This window comes from Bombina bombina, chromosome 10 (genome assembly GCF_027579735.1).
Source record: "Bombina bombina isolate aBomBom1 chromosome 10, aBomBom1.pri, whole genome shotgun sequence".
NCBI lineage: Eukaryota > Metazoa > Chordata > Amphibia > Anura > Bombinatoridae > Bombina > Bombina bombina.
This window is the reverse complement of record NC_069508.1, coordinates 40,067,298-40,079,797: the sequence shown is the minus strand read 5'-3', so window position 1 is coordinate 40,079,797 and position 12,500 is coordinate 40,067,298. Positions and strand designations below refer to the sequence as shown.

General features: G+C 37.9%; 1 protein-coding gene across 3 annotated transcripts in view; it reads right to left on the bottom strand.

Annotated features, from left to right (window-relative positions):
• Nucleotides 1–12,500, bottom strand: part of EVI5 (ecotropic viral integration site 5) — a 406,332-nt gene that overhangs the window by 147,899 nt on the left and 245,933 nt on the right. For all 3 annotated transcript variants that reach the window (XM_053693996.1, XM_053693998.1, XM_053693997.1), the window contains 3 exons: nucleotides 7,431–7,565; nucleotides 4,841–4,981; nucleotides 2,254–2,412 (listed from right to left, as the gene is read on the bottom strand). In XM_053693996.1, the coding sequence (XP_053549971.1) occupies nucleotides 2,254–2,412; nucleotides 4,841–4,981; nucleotides 7,431–7,565 (435 nt within the window). The remainder of the gene's footprint in view (nucleotides 1–2,253; nucleotides 2,413–4,840; nucleotides 4,982–7,430; nucleotides 7,566–12,500) is intronic.

Genomic DNA, 12,500 nt, shown 5'->3' with positions numbered 1-12,500 from the left:
TGCTGTTATCTACTTTTTTACATCTACTTATACCCAGTATGTTTTTTATATGTGAGAGTCCTTGATCTATTGTCCTTTTTTGCCTCCCTATATGCTTTCAGACATCTGTTTGCCTTGAGATTGGCATACCATAATATTAGCTAATTATTTTTGCTTTGGTAGAGTGAGTAGGGCTTCTTTTTATTTCTTTCTGCCCTTAGCTTCATATATAACAATACGCATGCCTAAACAGTGTCTGTGGTGATATTTCTGTGGGCTCCGATACACACAGCACTCTTTATGCACATTAGGGAGTACATGCTGCATTTGGCTCGAATATATCTACGGGCAATTTTGCACGGATATTCGGCTGTAGCAACATCTACATGCTCCGGGTAACAGCTGTTTTCTGTTTACTTTAGCGAGGACGGCACAATTCCTCCATGTGATGGGACAATGTCCGGACCAATGTTAGGCTTGTTGACAGCTAGGATTTTTGTCTCCAATAATTGACAGCATTCCCATTTTTGTCCATATACATATTACAATGTGCTGTATGTTATTAATGATATATATTTTAATCTCCTGTTGTGTGTTTTCTAATGCCGCTATTGTTTTTAACTTGCACTTTCAGCTGCCTCGTAGCGTCCGGTCTCCATGGCAACGTATGACGAGGAGGTTACCCACGTGGCTGCTATGACTTCCGGTTCGCAACGGTCGGCTTTACGGGTGGGCACTACACTGGTATTTAAGATTGGTGAGTAAGCATTGCATGTTTATTGTTGGTTTGAAAACAGGATGAAACCCGAAAAGTCACACAAATAAAAGGAATTATAACTTAAAGACCCATTGAGTGCCTTTCACTTTTCTTGTACAATATATATATATATATATATATATATATATATATATATATATATATATATATATTACACTGTAAGGCAGCTCATTCACTCTAAACTGAATAAACTTGTCCTTTACTAAATTACACATTTTTTGTTTCAGGATTCAGATAGAGCATGCAATTTTAAGCAACTTTCTAATTTATTCCTATTATCAAATTTTCTTCATTCTCTTGGTATCTTGATTTGAAATGCAAGAATGTAAGTTTAGATGCCGGCCCATTTTTGGTGAACAACCTGGGTTGTTCTTGCCGATTGGTGGATAAATTCACCCACCAGTGCTGTCCAGAGTCTGAACCAAAAAATAGCTTAGATGCCTTCTTTTTCAAATAGAGATAGCAAGATAACGAAGAAAATTTGATAATAGGAGTAAATTAGAAAGTTGCATGCTCTATCTGACTCACAAAAGAAACATTTTGGGTTCAGTGTCCCTTTTAATGCCCACTTTGTTACAGCAAAGTGGGCATCAGTGACCCATAACACAGTGATCGCTTGACTATACAGGCAAAATTCATATGTTTATTTAACTTGTCCACTATAAAAAAACATTATGTAAGATTTATCAATCTGCGAACAAACAGGATTTGCATGTTGTGAACCTGTCTGCATTTGATCGCAGATTGTGGGGCACATTTGTTCCCTATATTTAAACATTGCACGGGTGAAGGCTTGTGCAAGTCCGCCCCCCCAACATTTAAGCAACAATTGTGTTAGAGTAGGGCTTGTTAATCACCCCAGTCAAATGAATCTCCAAATTGGCGAGAGGGTTTATGAAGCAGGAGTTTAAATATAGGTATCAGTTGCAGGATCAAATGAGCGAGCTTGCAACCGATAGCCTATATCTTGCCCATTGTATTGGGGGTCTCTGGATCTGAAAAGCTCCACGACTAACCAGAACAAATATATAGTTTATTGCAACACTGGTCAATAACTTATATTTGTATTCAGTTGGTCCTCTGTATACTTTTCTTAGTTTTAGCTTTATTTATATATATATATATATATATATATATTTTTTAAATGACTCTAAAGCAGCCTAGTTATTATAGCAGAGACTTTTTTTGTCTCCATATTTTTGTTTATTTAATTGGTTTAAATATAACTGGAAGTCTGACAATGTAATATTTTTATTTTTTTACATTAATCTTTTTTTTGTTAAGTCTTAAATAAAACATTTCAAAACATTATAAAACAGCTAACTTCATTAAAAAAAGAAAAATAAAAAAAAGGTTTTTCTGTTTAAAGCAATTATGAAGACAGTAATGGTTGAAAAAGGTCAATATCGCCCTCTAGTGCTCACTAAAGGAGGATAAACATATCTAGTGCAGCTACCTTCTGCTATTGATCTCAGATAACCAGAGGAGAATCTTACCTGAGTTTCCATTTCCATCATTCGCTGCTTCATCTCGCGTAAGTCTGCGTGTCTTTCTGCTTCTCTTAATCGCACTGTCATTAACTCATCCTGCAGCTCATTTACAGTGTTTTTCTTTGGGGGGTCCTTCCACCGCCCAGTAGTGCGTGATAGATGACGCTAAAAGGAAAAACGCTCATGCTTACAAGGAGCTTAAATCCCAAAGTTTTTCTTTCATGATTCAGCCAGATCATATCATTTAAAACAACTTTCCAATGTATTCTGTTATGACATCGTTTTGATACTCTTAGTATTCATTGTTGAAGGAGTAGCACTACTGGGAACTAGGTGAACACATCATGTGAGCCAATGACAAGAGGAATATATGTGCAGCCATCAATTAGCAGCTAGCTCCCAAGTAGTGCATTGCTGCCCCTGAGCCTACCTAGGTATGCTTTTCAACAAAGAACACCAAAAGAATGAACCAGATTAGATAATACATGTATAATGGAAAGTTGTTTAAAATTGTATGCTCTATCGGAATCTGTATGTCCCTTTAACTTTGACTTTCTAAGAGCTTTGCATTTAGGGTTAGATTGTATTTATTGTGGGTAAACGATCTGCACAGTTGTATATATATAATATGATACCTATAAAACATATAAAATACGATACCTATAAAACACAGCAAATAGGATTGACAGAACATATAAAGATATTAGAGACATTAAAACGCTGGGCACAACTGCAATAGGATGGCTACTAGTTGCCATACTTACGCATTTCCTTCTTGCCAAGAGCTCTCTTTAAAGTCCTTCTATTATTTTAACACTTACTGGCGTCCATTAGTGAAGCTCCACCTTTTTATATTAGTGCCACCATCTTGGAAATTAAAGGGACATGATACCCAAATGATGAAGCGCTTGAAAGTGATGCAGCATAGCTGTAAAAAGCGGACTAGAAAATATCACCTGAACATCTCTATGTAAAAAAGGAAGATATTTTACATAACTATTTCCTCAGTAGCCACATCCCCTTGTAAAGGGATTTTCAGCAGCCAATCAGGAGGCTAGTCCCATAAGTTGCAAGGGAGCTTGTATCTGGCATGTGCAGGCACAGTTATGTTAATTCTCTACTCAGTTTAAGGAAGTTTACTATGAAATCTTGTAAGATTTCACTAAAATCCCATGAGATTACAGTAAAGCAAAGCATTAAAGGACCAGTCAACACAGCAGATTTGCATAATCAACAAATGCAAGATAACAAGACAATGCAGTAGCACTTAGTCTGAACTTCAAATGAGTAGTAGATTTTCTTTCTAACAATTTTAAAAGTTATGTCTTTTTCCACTCCCCCTGTACCATGTGACAGCCATCAGCCATTCACAAATGCATACACGTACCATGTGACAGCCATCAGCCATTCACAAACGCATACACACTTATTCTTGCACATGCTCAGTAGGAGCTGGTAACTCAAAAAGTTTAAATATAAAAAGACTGTGCACATTTAGATAATGGAAGTAAATTGGAAAGTTGTTTAAAATGGCATGCTCTACCTGAATAATGAAAGTTTAATTTTGATTGAGTGTCCCTTTAACTCATCAGTGCTAATTAGCTATTTTTTCCCAACATACAGCTGACAGCAGCTGAAGGATAACTGTTCACAAAGCACTTACTATTGTGAGATGAAAGAATTCTGAGGCAAATTATCTTCCTTTTGTAGATGAGAGATGCTCAGGTGATATTTTCTAGTCAGCTTTTAACAGTTATACTGAATCACTCCAGTAATTTAGCATATGGGTATTATGTCCCTTTAAGTATTCTTGTACACTGTGTACAGATCAGCAATCTTGCAGACACTTTGACAGCTGTTTCTCTAGCTGGGTTTATTGACGTTTCGGGGTCAAAATGAACCCCTTCATCAGGTTCTGAAACGTCACATGCTCAGTAGGAGCTGGTAACTCAAAAAGTTTAAATATAAAAAGACTGTGCACATTTAGATAATGGAAGTAAATTGGAAAGTTGTTTAAAATGGCATGCTCTACCTGAATAATGAAAGTTTAATTTTGATTGAGTGTCCCTTTAACTCATCAGTGCTAATTAGCTATTTCTCTAGCTGGGTTTATTGACGTTTCGGGGTCAAAATGAACCCCTTCATCAGGTTCTGAAACGTCAATAAATCATTGACCTATTTTTTCACAAATCCTGAGTGCGCATATATTTATTTGCCTATTGTACTTCAATATTGCACCCAGGTGGATGACCCTTGGTGGAATATAAACAACTGAGTGGACATATATATATAAAAATAAAAAAACACATTAATTATTTAGAGCAATAGAGTAACTGCCAAAAAGTAACGCTCCCTGTCTGTATCATGCTCATAAACCCAACGTGCACTGATCTATGAATGTGCACGGCTTCCCCTCACGGGGTGCAAGAATACTTAAGGTCCAAGATGGCGGCACCCAGGTGAAGGAGAAACAATAAGAATATGGTGAGTAGCAACCTGCTATTGTATTTGTGTCCAGCAGTTTACTGCCCTTTAATTGGCTGTGCCCAGACATGTTTATTTGGGAACCGCACAATGCTCTCCTCGGCTTTACCTGCCAATGCTCCTCTAAATCCTTTATCTTTTGCTTCAGTTCTTTAAGGGCCATCAGAGCTTCGGCTTCTCTTAACTTTACAGCGATGAGTTCCTCCTGCAGCCGGGCGACGTTGTTCTCATCAGGCAGCGAGCTGTTCCTCTGTGCAGAACAAAAGGTCACATTAGATCTGTATATTAAGAATGAATCTGCATACTGAGAATAAGTCTTAAAACTATTTGTATTAATCTTTGAAAAAATGAAGTCGGGTTACATACCTGCCCCACAGATTAAATGCACGCACATACACATATTTCTAAACCATTTAATAAATAGCAGCAGGTGAAATGAATTAAAGAGGAGAACATTTAACAGTTTGCAGCACCTATAAATATGTGAGGTTAAACATATAGGCAATTGATAGCGCAATCAGAAAATGCCTTAATGCATGCAAGAATGACCGAAGATTTAAATCACTTTAATACTTTCAGCCGGTTACTTTGTTTGCGGTAAGAAAGATCATAAATTCCTTTTTAATTTATTTATTTACAATACAAGTTCGTCCTCTATTTCTAAATCACTGGGAACACATAAGGGGAGAAAAATGTACAATACAACATCCCTTTAAAAGGGACGGTCTTCACCTTAGTTATCCTAAAGTCTTACCTTAGATTAAGCTGCAAATTGCCCCCTGCACCCTTTCTATATCATGCAGCAGGAACAGTAAAAAAGTTATTTTAAAATGAATAGTTTTCTCTCCACTTTGAAATGGCTGCCAAGCGTCGCTCACTGATGACATCACCATCCAAGCTGAATCTGGGCACTATGCTGAATAGCATTGACAGTCTGTTGATTCTAACTAGTGAGGCTTTTGTGATTGGATGCCATATGCAGCTTGGATAGTGAAGTTATCAGTGGGCGGAGCTTTGCAGCCATTTCAAAGTGGAGAGAAAACTATTCATTTTAAAATAACTTTTTTACTGTTCCTGCTGCATGATATAGAAAGGGTGCAGGGGGGCAATTTGCAGCTTAATCTAAGGTAAGACTTTAAGATGACAAAGGTGTAGACTGTCTCTTTAAAATACAGACCACAATGGCATTATGGCTACTCAGCAATAGAGAAGTGTGAGGTTTTGGTTACTTTTGCAGTCACTAATATCACTATTGAACATGTGCCGAACAACATTCTAAAGGCTGCAAGCTATAGGTCACATTTTGACAACATTTAAAACAGTCATTAAAGGGACAGTCAACACCAGAATTTTTGTTGTTTAAAAAGATAGATAATCCCTTTTATTACCCATTCCCCAGTTTTGCAAAACCAACACAGTTATATTAATACACTTTTTACTTCTGTGACTAACTTGTATCTTCTGACCGCCCCTAATCACGACTTTTATTAGTTATTATCTATTGACTTGCACTTTAGCCAATTAGTGCAGTGTCTGCCACTAGCCACGGGCGTGATCACAATGCTATCTATATGGCCTACATGAGCTTGCTCTCCCCTGCTGTGAAAAGTAAATAAAATAGAGGTGGCCTTCAAGGGCTTAGAAATTATCATATGTGCCTCCCTGGTTTTGCTTTCAACTAGAATACCAAGAGAACAAAGCAAAATTGTTGATAAAAGTAAATTGGAAAGTTGTTTAAAATGACATGCCCTATTTGAAAAATGTAAGTTTTTTTTGGACTTGACTGTCCCTTTAACATAATGAATTTAAATCCCATATGTCGTCGAAGTAATTGATTTCACTGGTACAATTTTGTAGTTTAAAGCCCAGGATGAAGAGTGTGACATATCTGAAAATGACAAACTGGAATAATAAAATGCTCATTTCTAACTATGTTTTTAACCCTCTGCAAAGTCAAATGTTGTGCTCCCGAGTTTAAGGCATTGCTGCTTCTGAGCAGGATACGGACGATGAGCCAATCAGGTGTGGCATACAAAGGCAGCCACCAATCAGCAACTGTTTTCTAGGAAGGAATGGCATAGAAAAGTGTCTGCTGCAAGTGTATGTGTTTAAGCCATTTTCACAGAAAGAAATAAAAAAAAAACTGTTAAAAATGATAAAATATTCAAACCAGCATTTAAATTATTACGCTAATTTCACAATTTCAAAACTTTAGATGATAGACTTCAAAATAAAGTTGATTAACCCTTTCCTGACAGAGTTAATTTGTCTACATGGAAACAGATTGAAATCACGCGCTTGTTCATGTGATCGTTTGATTTCAATGATGGAATCAGGTCAGGGGGGGAGTGCCTATGACGCTAGGCACGGCCTCCAGCCAGCGATCCCATTTCCCAAGCCGCTTTGGCTTCAGGAGAAAAGATAAAGCCCAGCGCAGTTAGGACGGCATGGAACGTCCTAGCGGCGGGAAAGGGTTAAAATAAGAAACTGTTTACTAACATACAAATGTGTAAATGTCTGGTGTTAGGTGGAAGCATGGATCTCACTGTATTGGTCAAAAATAACAAGAGGAAAAAAATGTATTCAATAACTGCAAAATAAAGCACTAGAATTCCCAGAATGCAAAAAGTTACCACAGATTTATTTATAAGTAGTGTATTTTCCCCTTTACTTTCTAGCCATCATAAGCTCACAATTACCTTCTCGATTTCCAGTATCTTGTCCTGCATCTCTTTCATTGCACAGTGCGATTCGGCTTCCTTAAGTCTCGCATGAACCAATTCTTTCTCCAACTGCAGCACAAATTCCTCACTGTAGCGCGGGTTACACTTATGCTGGGGAAACGGGAAATATTATTACTGTTCTGTACATTCGTGGAAAGAAAATGTTCTGCTATTTCAATGTTTATCTAAATCATAAAAATGATGGCTTGTTTTATCCTTCACCAGCGCTGCGGAATCTGTTGGCGCTCTACAAATAACCGATAATAATAATAACCAGCAGTAACACACATTGAGGTTCTCGAACTTGCTTGGTATTGAGTGTATGAGCGAACAATTGGACAGGAACAAATACACCAGCTTGCACAGTTGTGTGAACCAAATCACAGATTATTCTCTGCACACTATTTCACAAAGGTTAAATACAACCAGAAGTGAGAGGGGGCGCCCTCTGACACAAAAACAGAACAGTGGACTGAAGTCCGTACAATAAACAAGCATTAATCAAGGTATAACTGTTAGGTATATAGCATCATAATATCATATATAAACATAATCAGATACAAAATTGATAATAGTAGAGTTATAAAAAGTCCCAAAAAGGTGGGGCAGTGCTATGCACTGTCCACTAACGTGTGTGATATCCAAACAGAAGGCACAGGATGGACGGCTGCTCTCCTCCTCTCAGATCAATCCAGATCAGGCACTAGAAATAAACACAAAACAGAGGGGCGCCTCATGTGTAGATCAAAAATGCCACCAGCAAGAAAACATTCATAGATGCCAAACGGGTACTCACATGTAGCAATAGCACCCTTATGTGCTGGTAGTTGCAGGCTGATAACTCAGGGTGTATCAGCTAACCCTCGTCCTGGCTTCAGACTGGAAAACAGGATGCGAGTTCCAACAGACAATAAGGTGCTTGCACTTAACTTTTGTTAAAAATGGTTTCACAATAAAAAAAAACATCAAGCAATAAGTGGAGGGGACATAGACATATAGCCCCCTGTATGCAACGCGTTTCTCTGCTTCTAAAATTGCAGTTTCATCAGGCATAAAGCACCTTACAACATCCTGGGGCCTACTGTTCTTGGAACTTGCATCATGTTTTCCAGTCTGAAGCCAGGTCAGGGGTTAGCTGATATACCCTGAGTTATCAGCCTGCAACTACCAGCACATAAGGGTGCTATTGCTATATGCGAGTACCCATTTGGCATCTATGGATGTTTTTTTGCTGGTGGCATTTTTAATCTACACATGAGGCGCCCCTCTGTTTTGTGTTTATTTCACAAAGGTTTAAGAATATAATAAAAGCGTACACCAAAGTAGCAATGCACTTACACACAAGATGGACATAGCCATTGTTATAAAATATTTGCAATAAGCATTCTGTTTTTACTTTGTCTCACAGTTTTCTAAAAATGTGCCGTACGTCACATAAGTTTGATTATAAGGAAACCCACGTAACATGAAATGCAGAAAAGCAACTTGGTTTTGCTATGCTATAATGAATATTCATATTGTTCTTTGTTTTCTGATATTCAGTGCTGTCTATTTAATGATTTGTTATGGTGTGAAAAGCAATGACCAATCACATATTTCTGTTATCACGGAATGTTTATAGTATATACGTCTGTATACCGTAGCAAGAACTCGCTTCTCTTTTCACTGTCTATAAGAGGAGTCCTGCTAGCAGTAAATTAAAAGATCAGCCTGTTATCAAAATTTCCAATTGTCTGAAATATTTTGGTCTGGTCTGTATTATTTTCTCCACTTGGTAAGAACCTATTTTGGGCTATATTTCCACAACGGCAATAAATGGCAGCTATGCATATATGCTGATCCTGATTGGCTTATTGGTCCAAGTCAAGATGAGGAGTTAAGTTCGTAGCTTTGCAAGGGTTAAATGCAGATGCACACAGTAGAGGGGTAGTAATATTCTCTAGCGCATTCAAGCAATTTACATTTGCACTATTATAACCCTTTAATATTTTGTAGTAGATTCGATCTGAAACAGTGGCAATAAGTTGAGGTGTTGGGCCATCCCAGTATGGCACAGCCGTAACCTGCGGACACCACATCCAATTACAGACGAGAATGAAACAATCCCAAATGTTTTAAGTTATTATGAAACGTTTGCTAATTAACATGCATTAATTAGTGCACCCTTAATATAATTTTATGTGCGTACAAGCTCAATATATATGTATATTAAACAGTTTGATATTGGAGTACAAATGTTTAATAAATGTCAACTAATAACATTTTGCAATATACTCATCATTTATTTTGTCCCCTTTTCCAGAACTTGAGTTTCCATGTATGTCTCCCTTGCTGAGACAATTAGGGACATATATAAAACAGGTAATAAAATAGACTGTGCAAACAAGACTATGTAGAATTTAGGATTGATAAAGTACTCGTGTGTATTTACTGTTTAATATCTCTTTAATGACTGATTTGTTGCTCAAGACTACGATCACTCAGGTTGTGTCCAGTAAAACACTTTCTAGGGAGTACAATATCTACTTCAATAGGAACATAAATGATTCAAAAGCGTATTCAAAACAATTATAGCATCAAGAACAAGACAAAAACTTCACATATATGACTGGGAACTCTGTTTTGTCTAATCTGGTCACCAAGGTTTTAAATGCTTTGAATAAGTTTGGATTTTAGATTTTCCCATTCCAGCTTGCACTGTTCCCTTTAAACAGAGATATCAGAACATTGTAGACCCATATGAAGCTATAAGCAGTATAATCTAACAAATAAATAAAAATCAGAGGTAAATTAAAGAAGCCCAGGTTCTCAGGATTTATCAGATGCGGCACATGAAGACAGAGGTGAGGTCTACTGAAGTCTCTAATTGATTTGAGGTTACCGATAGTCATTTTTGTTCTGTTGCATCTAGAAAAGACAGCATTTTAATTATTATTATTTTTTTAAATGAATGACCCTGTGCTTTTGTTTTTATCCACTGTGACAAGCGTCATTGTCCACCAATAAAGCAGCAGGAGTGCTGCATATCAGCCAGTGAGAAATCAGTCCTTAAAGGGACATGAAACACAAATTTTCTTTCATGATTTAGGTAGAACAAACAATTTTAAACATCTTTCAGTTACTTCCATTATCAAATTTGCTTCATTTTCTTAATATCATTTGTTGAAGGAGCAGCAATGTACTTCTGGCTTCTAACTCATCACATGGGTGAGCCAATGACAATAAGTATATATATGCAGCCACCAATCAGCAGCTAGAACCTAGGTTCTTTGCTGCTCCTGAGCTTACCTAGATAAACCTTTCAGTAAAGGATAACAAGAGAATGAAGCAAATTAAATAATAGAAGTTAAATTGGAAAGTTGTTTAAAATGTCATGCTCTTTCTGAATCATGGAAGAAAAAAAAAATTGGGTTTCATGTTCCTTTAAAGTATTACACTTCCTGGTAGCTCAAAAAGCAAAGCAAAGAGCAAAAAATTAAGTGATATGAAACCATTTTTGTTTTCTTTCATGATTAAGATAGAGCAGTGATGGTGAACCTTGGCACTCCAGATGTTTCAGAACTACATTTCCCATGATGCTTAGTCGCTCTGCAGTCCAGTCGAGCATTATGGGGGAAATGTAGTTCTGAAACATCTAAAGTACCAAGCTTTGCCATCACTGGGCGCGTTCGGGCAGCGCTCCAAGCGAACTGGGACTCGCTTGGAGCATTTTTCTCACACTTGCAAGTGAGATGCCTGGAGTTTTTTGAGCGCTCTGATGACGTAAGTCCCAGCGCTTCCAGCGTGGGACTTTTCAGAGCAAGCTCAGACGCTTGGCAACATGGCAGCCTCCACACACGTGTTGCTGTGGAGGCTGCCATGTTTTTATAAGCTGCAGAGGATGGACAGGTGAGGCGGATAAGTCTGACAGCAGCATTTAGGACAGGGAAAAGTGGAGATAGGCTACTTAACCTATCCCCACTTTGCCCTGTACTAAATGCTGTTGTCAGACTTATCCGGTGTTATGCCGATAATGATTTCCCCAGTCTCTTGGCAAACATCGCAACTCTGACCCACCTTTATTCAGTGCAGGATAAGCTACAGGGGCTGAGCTGAGAGCAGCTGAATGGAGGTGGGTCAGAGTTCCGTTGTTTGCGAAGAGACTGGGGAAATCATTATCGGCATAACACCGGTGTTGTGTAACAGCTACAAGGGAGCTTAGTGAAAACGTTCACATGCGCAGTCCATTATTGTGCAGCAGATCCCTTTGCGCATGCGAACGGTTTTTTCTAAGCTCCCTTGCTTGTGACGTCACCTAGCGCCACGTCATCGCTGGGAGTGGAGCACCCCCACTAGCTCCTGAGCACTGCCCGAACGCGGCAACTGAGATTGAGAATACATTTTGTAACAACTTTCCAATTTACTTCTGATATCAATTTTGCTTCATTCTTGTGATATCCTTTAATAAAAGGAGCAGCAATGTGCTACTGGGAGCTAGATTAACACATTGGTAAGCCAATGACAAGAGGTATATATGTGCAGCCACCAATCTGTAGCTAGCTCCCAGCTTGAGCCTACCTAAGTTTGCTTTTCAGCAAAGTATACCAAGGGAATGACACAAATTAGATAATAGAAGTAAATGGGAAAGTTGTTTAAAATTACATGCTCTATCTGAATCGTAAAAGAAAACTTTTGGGTTTTATATTCCTTTAAAGGGATACCAAACCCAAATGTTTTCTTTACGGATTCAGATAAAGCAGCAATTTTAAGCAATTTTCTAATTTACTCCTATTATCAATTTTTCTCCGTTCTATTGGTATCTTTTTTTTGAAAAGCCAGAAATGTAAGCTTAGGAGCAGGGCCATTTTTGGTTTAGCAACTTGGTAGCGCTTAATGATTGGTGGTTAAATGTAGCCACCAACCAGCAAGCGCTACCCAGGGTGCTGAACCAAAAGCTTACATTCCTGCTTTTTCAAATAAAGATAGCAAGAGAACGAAGAAAAAATTATAACAGGAGTAAATAAGAAAGTTGCTGCACTGTCTGAATCCTGAAAGAAAACATTTCTA